Raw genomic sequence first — 17,638 nt, forward strand, 5'->3', positions numbered from 1 at the left:
AAAACATTAGCAATGGAGTTGAATAAGTACAGATCTTGGATAAAGTGCCTTCATGTGGAGTGTTTTTGTTGACAAATTATTTTCATCAGTTTTTGTCAACAACATTTTTTTCCTGACGAAAATGAGACGATAACTAAATAAAAACCAGTTTTTGATGACAAAAAAAAAAAAAAAAAAAAAATATATATATATATATATATATTTACCTTTTCGTCAATGAATAAGAACAAAACAGAAATGTTAGGGAGGAACGATTTGGGAAGAGATTCAATCACAATGAATTGGTGTGGTACGGAGGTTAGATGGGCACATTTGAATGAACGTACTGATCTATCCGGTGGCTTAAAGGTGCCCTAGAACTTTTTTTTTAAAAGATGTAATAAGTCAAAGGGCCCCCTGAATGTGTCTGTGAAGTTTCAGCTCAAAATACCCCATAGATTTTTTTAAATTCATTTTTTTAACTGCCTATTTTGGGGCATAGAAATGAGACAATTCAGGGTGTGTGGCCCTTTAAATCTGGTGCTCCATGCCCCAAGAGCTCAAACAACATAACAACAACTTAAACAACATAAAAAAAATTCAAACAGTTAATATAACCCTCAAAATGGATCTTTACGAAGTGTTCGTCATGCAGCACGTCTAATCGCGTAAGTACAGTGTTAATTTTGATGTTTAAATTGATTCTGAATGAGTTTGAGGCTATATGCTCCGTGGCTAATGGCTAATGCTACACTGTTGGAGAGATTTATAAAGAATGAAGTTGTGTTTATGCATTATACAGACTACAAGTGTTTAAAAATGAAAATAGCGACGGCTAAGAAACGATGGTAACTTTAACCACATTTAACAGTACGTTAGCAACATGCTAACAAAACATTTGGAAAGACAATTTACAAATATCACTAAAAACATCATGATATCAATGATTATGTCAGTTATTATTGCTTCATCTGCCATTTTCCGCTATTGTTCTTGCTTGCTTACCTAGTCTGTTGATTCAGCTCTGCACAGATCCAGACGTTAATACTGGCTGCCCTTGTCTAATGCCTTTCATAATGTTGGGAACATGGGCTGGCATATGCAAATATTGGGGGTGTATACCCCGACTGTTATGTAACAGTCGGTGTTATGTTGAGATTCGCCTGTTTTTCGGAGGTCTTTTAAACAAATGAGATTTATATAAGAAGGAGGAAACATTGGAGTTTGAGACTCACTGTATGTCATTTCCATGTACTGAACTCTTGTTATTCAACTATGCTGAGGTAAATTCAATTTTTGAATCTAGGGCACCTTTAACATACACTTGCTGCATGTCTTATAAAACATTTAAAAATGTTGACATCTGTGAGAAAGAGAAAAACAGACATATGGATAAGTTAAGTAATGTGATGTCAAGGAACAAAAAGACCATTTGTAAACCGTGTGGAGTGAAAATCTCTGGGAAAACAAAGAAAGTTGCAATACAATACAGGGCTCAACAATAAAGAACTGCATAATGGCCCTTGGACATTTGAAGAAATTGACAAAAAAGTTTATCATGCATTTTCACGTGTTTTGCAAATTTAAACATTAAAGCGATTCAAGCACAAGACATGAAAGAGAACTGTGCATACACAGAAAGCCGACTCTGACAGCGTACAAGTGCTGAATTGTGTTCTCTTTTGCATCTTATCGCGCTTGAGGACAAATACACACGTTATGGCGAGTATTCATAACAGTCGGTTATGTCTTAAGTGAACGTAAACAGTTGGGAGAAAATCAAATGTGTGTCACTGGAATCCATGCATTAGTTCTTAAAGTGACAGTAGCCTAATAAACCTGCTGCTGTCTGTGCCCTTAATGTTAATTCAAACAAAAGAAATAGAGAAAATCACTAACTGCTCTTGACTGAGTAACTTCAGAAGCTTTAATAAGGGCTTATACGAGAAAGACTGCACTGTTATTTTACATTTGATTACTTTATTCAATTTCTGTAGGAAGTATTTCTTACCTGAATACTACTGTTAGACCTGACAAACTTTAAGCATTTTATTCATATTTAAGTTTATTTCTATTATATTCTAGTTCTATTATATTTATTTATTTGTTCTTATTTTTGTTTATTTACTGACAGTTAGATTTTATTTGACAATCTTTAGCTGACTAAAACTAAAACAATTCAGATGTCTAAAATATGACAACTAAATGGCAAACTAAATCAAAATTTTTCAAAATTAACACCGTTTATGAGAGCCAATACATAAAGTTAAGAACTAGTTTGTAAGTTAAAAAAGAAAGCCAACAAGAAGGGTATTTTCATCTTTTGCATGTTCTCTTCTTTCCATTTGCCTAACACAAACAGACTGATGCATCACATTGATGCAATATAAAGAAACCAATCAAGAACATCTCAGGATATTAACTTATCCCAAAATCAAAATAAAAAACAAAACAAGAAATTATATTAAAGAAAATTAAGACTTTTTTTGTCATTATTTTTGCAATTATTATTTTATTAGTGTTCACGTGATACTCACTGTGTCGAGCATCTCTCTCGTGTGGGCGGCAGAAACACAGAAGCGTGCTCGGGATTCAATGATGGGTGTGGCGGGGAACCCAACCACCACTGTCCCAATGTTCCTCTTCAGCATCTCCCGCCCAAATGCTCTGAAAAGCATACATGCAAAATAAACTAATTAAAACACACACACACACACACACACACAGAGCATAAAATTGCATCCTGTAAAGATGGAATCAAGTAGAAATTATTAAAAAAAAAAAATCATTTAAAAAAACTGTTTCATCTTCTAGCTAGCATCTTATCAAATACAATAGCCATGATTCAGTTGAACAAAGTGACACTGACCCGATTTTAGCTGGCATGTAAAGCATCAAGGGTACAACAGGGGAGTCATTGTTCCCATAGATGATAAAGCCCATCTCATGTAATCTCCTGCGAAAGTAGGTTGTGTTTTCTGACAACTGACAAAGTCTTTCCTGACCTGCATAAAAAAAGAAAATACAAAAAATTATCACTGTTGAAACCCAGCTTCTGACCTTTTCCAAGACATTGTGTCCTTGCTATTTATTCATTAATGATGCTTGGTTGGCTGAGTGCTTACTATTGCTCATACTTCATATCATAAGTAAATTTCAGTGTGTAACTCATCCCACACTTTTTGTAGCATGGACATGAATAATAGCTCAAATTGAGCGGCTTGTTAAGAGAGAGCGAGCTGTGCCCTTACATTTGTAAGTCACCTGGCCAAAAAAAAAAAAAAAAAAAGCAGGGCTTTTGACATTTTTATTGCATCATTCATACATTATTCATATCCAACAGGAACGATGAAAAGCTAAATTGCAAGCATGCTACCTCCACAAGTTCCATACCAGCACATGGCAAATGAAAATGGGGAGGCTGTTTTATCAGAAGCCAAAGGAATTCAAATCCACTTTGAACACTGCAGAATGATCCTCTGGGGAGAGGTAGAGATATACTCTCCAGTATTAGTTTTCACTTGTTTGACATTCCATTCATTGTGAGGGGCTCCTGTAAAAGGAAAGCTCTCTCACAATATTCAGGATTGAGAATATTGGTAGAGGCTTGAAGAGAAAACTGTTCAACTCAACCTACAGCAGCTACAAGGAAATGGGTGAATTTGATTTCAGCAAGTACAACATGTTCCTTGATCAACATCTTTTTTTGATCCTGGAACAACATTCCAATCAACCAATCAGAAATGAGGGACAAGTTTATAGCTTATGTCGAGTTTAGGCTTACAACCAGGGTTAGGTGCTTCTACATCAAAGTTATTAACCAATTATTTCCCTCTGATTTAAGGGATAAGTTATGGGTAGGGTTCGGTTTAAGGCTAGGGATATGATTAGGATTAAATTTGCACACAGGAATGATGTTCCAGGATCAACAAAATATGTTGATCCAGGAACATGTATTACTTGGCAAAATAACAGTGACAGAGTTAGTCTGAAGCTTTTTAAATTCAGAATCTTATGAATTATTTCTGTTGCTCGTAAATTTTAGAAATATATACTTAGTCTTGATCCTAAACCACAATGGAACAACTGTTTCAACAGTATTCAAAAGGTATTTTATTAGTAAATTAAGTTCCATTCTTCCAGTAGAAGCTGACGTGTAAAGTTAAAATCACCATGTAATCAAAATACTTTTCGGTAACACTTTATTTTACAGTGCCGTAGTTACACATTACTACATGTATGGTAATTAGAGTAAATTATGCATAATTACAAGTAACTAACCCTAAACCAAACCCTAACTGTAACTCTATAGTAAGTACATGTAGTTAATTAATAGTACTCAGTACTTATTTAAAGGTGCCCTAGAACCAGTTTTTACAGTTACAAGGTGTACCCTGAATGTCTGTGAAGTTTCAGCTCAAAGTACCCCATAGATTCGTTTTAATTCATTTTTTTACCTGCCTATTTTGGGGCATCATTAACTATGCACCGGTTCAGTGTTTGGCCCCTTTAAATTGCGCGCTCCCTCCCCCACCCCAATTCACAAATATCACTAAAAATATCATGTAATCATGCATCATGTCAGTTATTATCGCTCCATCTGCCATTTTTCGCTATTGTTCTTGCTTGCTTACCTTGTCTGGTGATTCAGCTGTGCATAGATCCAGACATTAATGCTGCCTGCCCTTGTCTAATGCCATGAACATGAGCTGGCATATGCAAATATTGGCGGCGTACATATTAATGATCCCGACTGTTACATAACAGTCGGTGTTATGTTGAGATTCGCCTGTTTTTCGGAGGTCTTTTAAACAAATGAGATTTATATAAGGAGGAGGAAGCAATGGAGTTTGAAACTCAATGTATGTCTTTTCCATGTACTGAACTCTTGTTATTCAACTATGCCAAGGTAAATTCAATTTTTGATTCTAGGGCACCTTTAAGTAATTACAATGTAACTACGGCACTGAATAAAGTGTAACCTATTTTTCTTTTTTTCATGAAATGTTGCAGTATTTATTACAAATCAAATAAAATGTACCCTTGTAATCTTTAATCAAAAAACATGAATGTGCTCTGCAACAACATCTTTTCTTGACACGAGCACTGGGTAATAAAGTTTACATTTACAGTCAATCCACTCCACCAGCCACCCATTTTACTCACCATAAAAGACCATCATAATTTTTGTTTCATGTTGACTTTAAAAGTTGTTCTCTATGGTTGCACGGTGATATGATGAACAGGTTTTACTACAGGGCTGCACAATTAATTGGAAAAATTCTCAATCTTATATCTCAATTACAGCTGCCGTGATTACCTAATCATTAGGGGTGTATTGAGATCTCATGCCACAATATTAAAATGTGACAAGATTTCTTGTCAAGGTGAAAAGCTGTCTCGTGATATTGCCATGACAGAGTGTGAGGGTGAAATTAGGATAGAATATGCCACCGCATATTCACATTATACCATTTACATTATGCCTCCACTGTCATTTTGTTCTTTTTAAAAAAATAAATAAAAATCATTTAATTCAGTTGGATAACGGTCGCTTCAATCCTATTTAGCACGAGCTGCAGAGTCGTACGTAGTGCAGCAGGAATCACTGATCATGTGACTAGAGTAAATGACGAGATGACTGACCTAACCATGGCGGAGGATTTGTTGCACAACAGAACCTAAACGTCTGACAAATTTCTTATCTTGTAGAATGCGTGCTCGGCACTGTCACTCCCTATTCATAGAATGCGCAATGGCGAAAGTGCTAGTAAGACGCGAGCATGCATTGAAACGCGGATCCCTAATGCATGCAAATATCTCCCAATATGAAAGCTACCTTAGCTCTCTATCATGCTTGAAGAAAATTTTGGTCTCTATTTGCACTTTGAATATTTAGAGAGTACTTTGATTGGTTGCAATTATTATTTGTTTTTATTTCTATGATCAAGTTGTGGAAAGGACTTCAGTTAGGAGAAGCTCATAAATCATGTTCTAAAGAATAATATTGTTGTCTTTTACTGCATATGATATTTCATATTTGGAAAGTAGAACTGAAATGACATTCATTACAAGATGATTAGTTAAAACATTTCAAATGCACCTGCAAACTATTTTTATAGTCCCGTATTTCGTCACTGAAGATTTCTTAAAAATACTGTGTAAAAATCTTGTCTCAATTTCGTCTGGTGAGCTAGTCATTTAACTGCATAATTCATTATGCAGTTTCGTAAGCTTCATTGATAACAGGAGTTTTGAAGTGATTGACAGCTTTAGTGATTATGAAGTTAGCACTCTTTCCTAACTTTCTGTTTATAATCAATAAAAGAAAGAAAAATGCACTATCATTTTATTAGTATGTGTGTTCCCTGGGAATTGAACCCATGTCTTTGGTGTTACTATTGCTGTGATCTATAGAAATCAGCTGAAGACGAGTTGTTTCTTCAAGGTTCTCTGCTGAGAACCTCATAAATCTTTCTCTCTACATAAATATATCATAAGTCCTCTCCAATACATTTAAGAACAATACTAAGTCTTCAAGGTCTATTAGCATCCATTATCCCACAGAGAGGAAAGCTCACCTCTCTTTCTCTCACATTAAAGCCTCTCAAGGGCTTGAAGAGTTTCCAGATGCGGTGTGTGTGCATTTTTGGGGTATAAATGTTGTTATCCAAACGAACGCCCTGCTAAATCAATCAGGGGTGAAACTGAGTTTGCTACCTCAAACTGTCAGCAGAGATGAAGTTAGCATGTGTAGCCAAGCGCAGATTCATCGAGTTTACTTTTCCTAAACAAACCCAAAACTCAAAAAGTTTGTGTGACTGCTGATAATTAGCACTTTTCAACAGTGGAAATTTTCATGCAGTTCTAGGAATTCAAGTAAATTGATGCAACTCATTGGGCATTTCAATGTTTTTGCGTTCTCTCAGAAAAGCTCCACATATCGTCCACCCTTGAAACTTTGTGTTCGCTTGCAAAGAGCTTTTGACTGGTTCATCTCTTATGATTGTGCCAATATAATATACAAACAGCTAATATTTACAGCTGTTTGAGGATTATTTTATGACACCAAAGTCTCTTTTTTACTTTACGGTAGGTTACCGAAAGGCTTAATTTGTAGCCTAATGTCTTGTAGCCTTTGTAGCCTAATTTATTACTTTAAAAGTTAAACTAATCAAGAGCAAAACAATTATATCATACACACACACACACACACACACACACACACACATATACATATATATATATATATATATATATATATATATATATGAAGAGTTCAGATGCAAAAGCCTCTAAGGTGTCGTCTGAAATTTTCTTCTAAAATGAGCATTTTTATCAAGCTTGTATGTTTAGGTTCAGTAATTTCACTTTAATGTCAATTAATAGGTCATTTTCATTGCCATTAAAGTGAATTAACTGAACATAAACATACGAGCTTGATAAAAATGCTCATTAAAGTTTTATTTCATTTTAGTTCCTGAAATCCACCCTTCTGATGGGATCAGTATAATCCAAATTTTTTGGATCAAAGGTATCCCAAGCTTACTAAAAAGTTTTAAAAAGCAACACAACTGATGATTTTATCCAGATCAAAATCAAGATTGGATTTTGTGATCTAATCTGATTTCAGAACCCTTTTTTTCTTTTGAACAACCCATTTTCAAGATTTGATCCAATCTGATAGCCGAAATCCGATCAGATTACCTTTACTTACTGGGCCCAGCCAATTCATTTGTTCCACTAGTACTTTTTGTATGCTCTTAACATGTGAATATTTTGTTAACCATTTGTTCACACATGCCTTATATTATAAATAACCACAACTCTTTAAATCCAATATAACAAACACTGTTGCATGATGTACTTTGGCTCACATGCTGTTCACCTGTGTACATTCTTGTGTTTTTCTGTATATTACAAAACAAACCATACTCTGTGAGCCTAAAAAAAGTACCAGAATGATAAAATGGACACAAAAATTATTTTTTATTTTAATTTATTTAATGTTGTAAAAATGTTATAATTACTATCATTTTGTTTTAAATCTTTTTAATATTTTATCTTGAACTTAGATCTGGCATGCAATTAGTTGGATGTGAACCAGTTAAAAGTAGTTTCTAACAATTGCATCCCTTAATGCATGAAAAAATATGAGATGAGAGGAAAAATTAATTTTAATGGTTTTGCGCTCTATTAAGAAACATTGCGTTCACTCTCAAAATGTTTGTGTTCTTTGCAAATGAGCACAAAGTTTCTTGGGGGAAGAGAAAACTTTTGTGAGATAATGCAAAAGCATTAAAATATATAATTTTTCTCCCAATGCATATTTTTCCCCCCCCATCGCCTCCATAGCAGTCTGATTGTTTAAAGGAAATTGAAAAAGAAAGAGGATGTTTGTTTGTTTATGTGGTTTTCTTTCTCTTTAAATAAAAACACTTAAAGTGACCCACATTGATTCTTCTACCTGTTGTACTTTACATAGCTAGTATGAAATGTAATCACATTTGGAGCACTGTTACTACAGATATGGTAATCTGAAAAGGTGTGCATCTGGACAAACCAGCACCAAAAAAAGATGGATTACCAGATTCTGGATAGCAAAACATAGGATTTCCACATCTAGAATATTCTGATCCAGATTAAACTTTTTTAAACAACAGGGCCCTGGTTACATAATTGGACACTGAATTTTTCAACAGTGTTAAGTGAGTTAATGCTGCCATCTTGTGGCTCTTTTTTTTTTTTACATTATAAACTGTTTAAATGTACAATTACACCATTACTATTACTACAATATTAGGTATTACCCTACACATATTATCTTGAAGGAAAGCCACACAAAGATTATTCCAACCAAGTAATATTTATTAGAACTGATCTACAATAAAATTGTAAACTCACCTAATGTGGTGCCATCCTCTCCCATAATGCACTTCATAGAAGTGATAATCTGCTGGGTGACTGGTGGGGACATTGAGGTAGCATAAACTGCACTGTGAGAGTGTAAACGGAGGTAATCGATCAGCTCCTATAAACAAACAAATACAAAAGTGTGAGAATTATTCATTACACCCTTTATAAACTTTGGAATTTGAAATGACAGCTAAATTGGCAACAAACCTTCTTTCCTCCGATGTATCCTCCAGCAGCACCAAAGCTCTTGGTGAAAGTGCCCATCATGATGTCAACGTCAGATGGATCCAGGCCAAAGTAGTCCACCACACCTCTGCCTCTTGGTCCTAGTGCCCCAATACTGTGGGCCTCATCCAGGTAAAGGTAAGCTTTGTACTTTTTCTTTAGGGCAATGACCTCAGGAAGTCGCACAATTGAGCCCTCCATGCTAAAAAGAAGAATGCAGGTCCAATATTAATGTATACTCATTGATAGTTATTGCAATATGTGAAAAAGTCTTTATGATTTTTGTGGTTTTGAGCTATTTGATAGCCAGGAAGTATACAATATTTTGAAGTATACTCTTATTTACATTTCAACTTTATTTTATATTGTCCCAGTAAATATATCATTATTATTATTGCTTGCCTCTAGGAGTTCTTTGATTGTAATGGCCTTCCTCTAAACCAGAAAAAGGTATGCAAACCAGTCTCCCTTTACATATGCTTTGCAAAAACCACATCAGTTTACTGCTAAATTCTGAAAAGACGAGTATACAGAGTGAATGGATGCAAAAGACTTCTGCTGTACCTGTAAATTCCCTCAACAAGGATGAGGATCTTCTTCCAGGGCCGGTGTGTTCGAGGTTGGCCATGCACAATAGCATCCCGGAGCAACTTCTCCAGACTTTGCATATCTGAAATGAATGGTTAAAAATGAGTATTTATGACCATGCATCTCAACCTGCAGATGCTGTTCTTTTAGCAAGCAGTTTACAAAACAAAGTAAGGCATCATTTTATTGCTTTTTTTCCCTCAGAAGTTCACTTATTGCAAAATGCCTATTCACAGGTACATTTATCACCTACAAATAATTTTTTCCGCAACCAAAAGTGTTCAGTAATGAGTAGGGCTGTCAACTTTAGTCGTTTAGTCGACTAATTGGTCAATGCCATTTTGGTCGACTGACATGCTCATTGGTCGACCAGTTTTTTTTTTTTTTTTTTACCAATAAAGAAATTTTCATTGATTTACTCCTTGATATTTATTCCTTTTATTAGGAGTTATATATTACTGTATTCTAAATATAATTAGCCTTTGTTTTATACCAAACTTTAATTTATGCTATTTTATAACGGCGCCGTAGTTAAGCGCATCACGTGAACACTCGGGAACCGCACCTGTGGCTGGCTGCACTGCTGCTTCGCGCTCAGTAAGGAATATAGGTAGTTTTGCTGTATTCATTCAGTTAGAACGCTACTTGTTTTGGGCTTTAGTCGAAAAAATGTCCAAGAAATGTAAATCTTTTGTTTGGCTGCATTTTACAAAAAAAGACGACAAGACTGTGGAGTGCAAGCTATGCAGCCTAAAGCTAACTTACCATAGCTCAACGACCAATATGACCGATCACCTAAAAGCGGTAAGCGAGATATAAATGTGTCAGACAGCTTTGCTATGTCTAATGTCGAAAAGTTTATATATTTTATTGGTTATGTACTAGGCGCATCCACAGGCCATGCCACAGGCGTTTGTGTTTGTTTTAAAACGCCTAGATCGTTTGGACAAAAGTTAACCCATAGCTTTGAAAGTAAAGAAGAATATACAGCCTGTATAATCGAGAGCTTTTGTTAGGATTTTTCATTATTTGGCAGTTTTAGCAGTTATATTTTTTGTAGCGTGTGGTGTGGTCAGGTGCGCGTTTTTCGTTGTTTTATAAATGCTCTATTAAAATTGTTTAATAAATGTTCAATCAAAAAAGACATTGCGTCTGTTTTTTTTTTTTTTTTTTTTTTTAAGTCGACTGATCGTTGCGCAGGACAGGACTTTGGTCGACTAAGCATTTCTTTGGTTGACTACAGCCCTAGTAATGAGAGAGTGCCCACTGTGAATTCACATTGGTCCACAATCCTGTATATTATTAAACATCAAATACTGTCTAATTTGGCTCTAATTTTTTTGGATAGCATTTTTACTTTCAGTGTTGACAAAAAATTAGCAAGAACTTACTGTTGTGTTTGAATACACGGATGGTAGAGCCAGAGAGACGAGCACCCAGAACCAGAGAGGTATGATTGAGCTCATCACTTAAGACCAGACAGCCCTAAAACACACAAACACACACATTCATTTGAATGAAAAGCAAGAATGCACATTAAATAATACTAAAGTAGTTGGCTGAAGTCCACAAAGCTGAGTTGAAGAGATAAAAAGAAACATTTCACATGACCATTTTTCACCCTTTTTTGACTCAAATGATGGTGCACTGGAATTCTTCAGAAGGATATGAAGAATTGCAGGTGCTACACACAACCGTTAGCAGCACAAGGTATGACATACTTAAAGGTACACTATGTAACTTTTTTGTTCAAAATTCACAACATTCAATACATTATCAATCCTTTATCCAAAACATTTTTGTTACCCTGATTCACTATGGTAAGCCCATTATAAGTGTTTATATTTTAGACCAGACAGGATAGATTTTGCGAGAAATTGGAAGAAAGTGGAGATGGTGTTTTGATTACTCAACAGGTTAGTAAGGTATTTTATTGAACAGATAAATTATTATATGTAGCTCTCGGCTAATGGAGCTAATGGAGTTCATTAAGCATTGTCTATTGTCTTGTGAAGCACCATTTGATTATGGTTGTTGTAAAGCTGTGCTGGAATTTATTTTCAAGGAAGTACCGTATCTATTAATGGGTGTAGCTGCAGTAAAGTCAGCTTGAGATCCTTTTCAACTAAACTGGTTATATCTCTTAAGCCTAGTAGTGAATGTTTTATGAGGAGTAGGATAATCTCTCTCTCTCTTTTTTTTTTAGTTTAGAGAAAGATCCATATTCATCCGCACAGCTGAAGCACAACCAAAACAATGTTCTACAACAAAATGCATGCAGTTTTGTTTAACAGTTTTTAACAGGGCCAAAACAAACCAAACCTTTAATCTTATTAGTTCTTCTGGTGTTTAGGAATAATGGTATCTGTACTTCCTCATTACTTTACAATGACAAGACGAGTCAAGTTTCTGAACAAAGAATAAGCGTCACTGACATGTAATCGTGGACAGTCATGTGTTAATATATTCAGGTTTCTAACAAGAAATTGCAAAATTTCAGTGTTACAACAATAAATGGCCCTTTTGGAAGTTTTGCGTTCTGAAAATTACTGAATGTTTTTAAAGTTCTTCAAGCTCTTATGTATATTGCCTTACGTTTAGTCCAAAGGAAATTGCTTATTTGATTAGTGACCCAGAAATAGAGCTGAACCTTCTTTATATTTATATATATATATATATATATATATATATATATATATATATATATATATATATATATATATATATATATATATATATATATATATATATATATATATATATATATATATATATATATATATATATATATATACACACACATATACATACACACACACACACACATCATAATGATACTCTTCAATGATTTTCAAATATAGGATTCAAAATATATTAAAGTAGTTCTTATCATGATTTAACAGGATTTCCAGATGGGGAAAAATGTTGTTTAATGTTGTATTTGGCAGGACAAGTTGGAATGTTAATCAAATGTTTTGTGAATGAAACCAGGAATGTGTGTACACATTCTAAAGCATAAAGGCCTTCAATAACATGTTATATGACAAATTACCAGTGTGTGCCAAAGAAATCTGTCATGGAACAGATATGGTCACTGGGAGTATCTCAATAAAAGAACAAAAACAGAATGGCCGAACCCCATTGTTCCTTCCCACCCTACTTTGTTTGATGTGAAAAGGAGATTTTTAGCATTCCATTTGATTTAATGTTGGAGCTTATAGTAAAACCCTTACTTTTCCTGTGAGTGCAGGAATATTCATGGAGTTTGTAGCAAAGCCCATTCCAAACACCATGGATGACTCCACCCCTAAAAACCTGGCCACCAGCTTCTCCAGCTCATCATGCTTGTCAAGATTTCCTGCAAAAGATTAAAAAAAAAAATAGCTCAATAATGCAACAATTAAAACACAAACCACTAAAACAGCTCTATTATTATAAAGATTCATTATGCAGACATCATAATCCACTGGATTCTAAACTCCCAGTCCACACAAGCCATTTATGATAAATGTAAAAAAAAAATGTTGTTGTTATTTAAACATACATTTGGTCAGAAATTAGTACAGATTAGACTAAGAATAGGCATTTTGAGTAATTTTGTAGTTAAAGGGATAGTTCACACAAAAATTAAAATTCTATTTACTCACCCTCAAGTTGTTCCAAAGAAGATATTTTGAAGAATATTGGTCACCAAACAGTTGATGGGCGCAAATGACTTTCATAGTATTTTTTTTCCTTACTATGGAAGTCAGTGTGGCCCATAAATTGTTTGGTTACCCATCTTCTTCAAAATATCTTCTTTTGTGTTCAGCAGAAGAAAGAAATTCATACAGGTTTGGAACAACATGAGGGTGAGTAGATGACAGAATTTTTGGGTGAACTATCCCTATTTATTTGTTAAATGTAAATATATTTGTTAAATGTTTTTAAGTCAACTTAGCATCATGTTTTTAAAAGAAAAAAAAAAGTGATGAAAATCAGCTTCTTAGCATTCTGTCACCAAAGAAGTTGCAGGGACACGATGATAAAGGTCTGATAAGAAATAAAAGTCTTTCATAGTGCTGCACATTTCTTTTCCACCATTTCACCATAAAAGCATATCCTTATTCCATGGGATGAATGGCTCTAACAAGAACTGAATATATGATTAAGTATTCCAAGGGTCAGTGAGAGGGTAGAAAATTATCATGTCAACGTAAATTAAAGAACAAATTCGTAATCCTATAAGAGGACCAAGTATATGGTCCTTTAAAATTGATCAATCTATTTAAACCTACCCAAAAAGTGTCAGACCATTATTTGTCCCTTATTATACCAGAGAAGTAATGGCTATAAAGATTAAGAGAGATTTATTACCTATCTCCTGCCTGGTGCTGCTCACCCCCACGCCATATTTCACAGTGCACTCCGAAGCAGCATCAGCACATGTGCCGGAATTCTCAGCAAAGCCCAGGTAGTTATACGAGCCCATATTAATAACATCCTTCAGAACCTTCCCTGTGTGTCTGCAGGAAAGAACATGGAATAACCTGAACATCTGAAAAATACAAATTAATTGTAATACTAATAAAAATGACAGACATCACCTTTAATGGTGCAGTAAGCTATTTCTGAGAAACAATGTTGATACCTGAAATCAACCCAAACAAACACACCCCTCCCTTCATTGCCCCCAAATGTGGATGTCACTTTATCATAGCTAAAGCGAACCAAAATAATGCTTCATGAAAAATAAAGTGAAGAAACAGAATTGTTTCCAAACAACACACAGACGATGCAACTCACAGACACAGTGGCGCAGTAATACTGATGTAATGTGATCACAGGTGTATGTTTGTGATTTACAATGGCTTCGAACACAGCTCAACCATAATAATCAAGGACCGGAATGATCCGCTTTATAAAAAGAACATACAGAACACAAGAGTATATACGGTTGTGGTCAAAATTATTGGCACCTTTGGTAAATATGATCAAAGATGACTGTAAAAATAAATCAGCATTATTTATCCTTTTGATCTTTAATTAATACAATTAGCAAAAATCTAACCTTTCATTGAAGGAAAAGAATGTGAAAGAAAGTGGGGAAGAAGAAGAAAAAAAAAAAAGAAAAAAAAAAAATCACATTAGGAAATAAATGTTTTTGACCAAAACACGTTGGCCACAATTATTGGTACCTTTTTATTCAATACTTTTTGCAACCTCCTTTTGCCAAGATAACAGCTCTGAGTCTTCACCTATAATGCCTGATGAGTTTGGAGAACACCTGACAAGAGATCAGAGACCATTCCTTCATGCAGAATCTCTCCAGATCCATCAGATTCCCAGCTCCATGTTGGTGCTTCTTCTCTTCAATTCACTCCACTCATTTTCTTTAGGGTTCAAGTCAGGGGACTGGGATGGCCATGGCAGAAGCTTAATTTTGTACTCAGTGACACATTTTTGTGTTGGTATTGATGTTTGTTTTGGATCATTGTCCTGATGGAAGATTCAACCAAGGTACATTATTGGATTTCTAGCAGAAGTGGTCAGGTTTTGATTTTTTATCTGTTGGTATTTGACAGAATCCATAATACCATGTATCTGAACAAGATGTCCAGGACCTCCAGCAGAAAAATAGGCCCACAACATTAAAGATCCAGCAGTATATTTAACCGTGGGCATGGGCTACTTTTATCCATGTGTGCACCAAACCCATCTGGTGGGTTTGCTGGCAAAAAGCTCCTTTTTTAGTTTCATCTGACCATAGAAGCAGGTCCCGTTTGAAGTTAGTCGTGTCTGACAACTGAATATGCTAGAGATTGTTTCTGGATGAGAGCAGAGGATATTTCTTGAAACCCTCCAGAATAACTTGTGGGGATGTAGGTGCAGTTTGATTATTATTTTTTTTTTTTAGGATTTCTGAGACATAAAGGTACAATATGTAAAACTTTTGCAGTAAAATATCCAAAAACTACTAGGCTAGTGTTATATATTTTGTCCAGCTGATTACAAACAATATCTCTAATGTTTTCAACTACTTGTAAATCATGAGAAAATTCCCATTCTAAACAGTGACACGGGGCAGTGCAGTCACCTGTCAATGACGTCAGTTACCTTTGTTACCGCCTTTACTGACGTAGAAACCACATGACAACAGTGCCGTGGACAAATGCGGAAGTAGTGTCTAGTGTCCAGCAAACCACTAGCTTGCTTCAAGCAGTTTCTTATTTACTTCTTGCACGTTTTATGGTGGATTGTGTTACTTATTTATGGAACATAATTACTGTTTACCATCTGCCGCTGGTTCTGTCGACAAGGACAGCTCCCGTAAAATCATGACCGGAAAAGCGGAAGCGGCACCGGCGACTGTGTCATAATAAAAGTCCCGCTGCTCGTGAGGCGTGTGTTGATCAATCGCTCCAACTCCTCGTTCAGCTCCCGCAACACTCGGCCCTGCTCTGCTTCATACTACAGTAATGTTAATAATCGCATCCACGAACATGAGTTCTTCCAGACACCAATCCCTATTCTTTTGCACCGTCCGTTGAGATGTAGACCACGTCCCAAGTTTCCGCTCTAAAACTTGGCGTCATCAAACTACGCCTTTGTTTTGAATAGGCTTCTAGCGACCTCTAGCGGAAAAAAAATATCACAAATTGTACCTTTAAGACTCAACTAATCTCTGCAATTCTCCAGTTGTGATCCTTGGAGAGTCTTTGGTCACTCAAACTTTCCTCCTCACCGCACATTAGGACAATTTAGACACACGTCCTCTTCCAGGCAGATTTGTAACATCTTTAGTTGACTGGAACTTCTTAATTATTGCCCTGATGTTGGAAATAGGGCTTTCAATGCTATATAATGCTTTAGCTATTTTCTTACACTTTCTATTTTGTGAAGCTCAACAATATTTTTCTGCACATCAGAACTATATTCTTTGGTTTTACTCATTGTAAAAGATGATTAAGGGAATTTGGCCTTTGTGTGTCCTCATATTTATACTTCTGTGGAACAGGAAGTCATGGCTGGACAATTTCATGCTCCTAGTCACCCTGGTGCGCTAAAAAACTTAAATATGAATGGGAATATACTTCAGATATATCTCAGATATGAGGTATTTTACACATAATAATTTCTAGGGGTGGCAATAATTGTCGCCAACGTGCATTGGAGAAAAACATTTATTTCATAATGTGAGTTACCCCCCAAAATTGTTTTACTTCAATGAAAGCTTAGAATTTTGTGAATTTTTTGAGTAAAAGATCAAAAGGATAAACGATGCACATTTATTTTCACAGCTGTCTTTGCTCATATTTACCAAGGGTGCCAATAATTCTGTTTTTATACTCATTTGTATCTTTTTATGTAATTTTCTACACGTTCTGTGTTGCTTTTATAAGTTAAAAGTGAACGGTCTCCATCTTTAATGTCAAGGCACGATGTTGTGAAGCGGTCATTTCCAATGCCTTTGGTTTGGTAAAATAACACTTGTCGAATTTGTAGTGGTCAGATGAAGTCTGACTGAGCACTGAGAAAGACGCAACTAAGATAATTCAATAAACTCTGCTTATAATTACCATCTCTTCATGCTGACTAGTTTGGAAATCAGAGAAAGTTGCTGATTTAGGGTTTCAGACAAAACCCTGTTGATTAGTTTTAGATTTCAGATAAATAGATGTCTTCTGATGGCATCTGGTAGACTGGATCACATCATGGGGTCGGCACAATTTAACACTCACTCAAAGGTCCAGTTGTAGTCAGGTGTGACCCGCTCCATCAGGTCCATCTTGGCTCCAGGGACACTGCATATGGGCCTGTTCCAGTTATCTCGAATCCTCATGTATAGATTCCTGGTGTAGAAGTTCTCAAAATCCTGGTACAGTGGAACAAAATCCTGGGAACACAGCATCAAAAGAAAAAAAAATATAACAAGAGCTGAGGGTGTAAA

At 35.4% G+C, this 17,638-nt stretch overlaps 1 protein-coding gene across 2 annotated transcripts in view; it reads right to left on the bottom strand.

The window, feature by feature from the left end:
• Nucleotides 1-17,638, bottom strand: part of sptlc2b (serine palmitoyltransferase, long chain base subunit 2b) — a 31,769-nt gene that overhangs the window by 2,938 nt on the left and 11,193 nt on the right. Inside the window, exons 3-12 of one of the 2 annotated variants that reach the window (XR_010894989.1) lie at nt 17,430-17,584; nt 14,065-14,213; nt 12,942-13,066; nt 11,100-11,193; nt 9,685-9,790; nt 9,103-9,322; nt 8,884-9,010; nt 2,849-2,984; nt 2,517-2,646; nt 985-1,342 (exon numbers count right to left, since the gene is read on the bottom strand). Coding sequence is in view for 1 of the 2 variants with exons in the window: in XM_067384645.1 (XP_067240746.1) it covers nt 2,517-2,646; nt 2,849-2,984; nt 8,884-9,010; nt 9,103-9,322; nt 9,685-9,790; nt 11,100-11,193; nt 12,942-13,066; nt 14,065-14,213; nt 17,430-17,584 (1,242 nt within the window). In the remaining variant the exon portion in view is untranslated. The remainder of the gene's footprint in view (nt 1-984; nt 1,343-2,516; nt 2,647-2,848; nt 2,985-8,883; nt 9,011-9,102; nt 9,323-9,684; nt 9,791-11,099; nt 11,194-12,941; nt 13,067-14,064; nt 14,214-17,429; nt 17,585-17,638) is intronic. The other variant, XM_067384645.1, reaches the window with a different exon arrangement.

Source organism: Chanodichthys erythropterus, chromosome 4 (genome assembly GCF_024489055.1).
Source record: "Chanodichthys erythropterus isolate Z2021 chromosome 4, ASM2448905v1, whole genome shotgun sequence".
NCBI lineage: Eukaryota > Metazoa > Chordata > Actinopteri > Cypriniformes > Xenocyprididae > Chanodichthys > Chanodichthys erythropterus.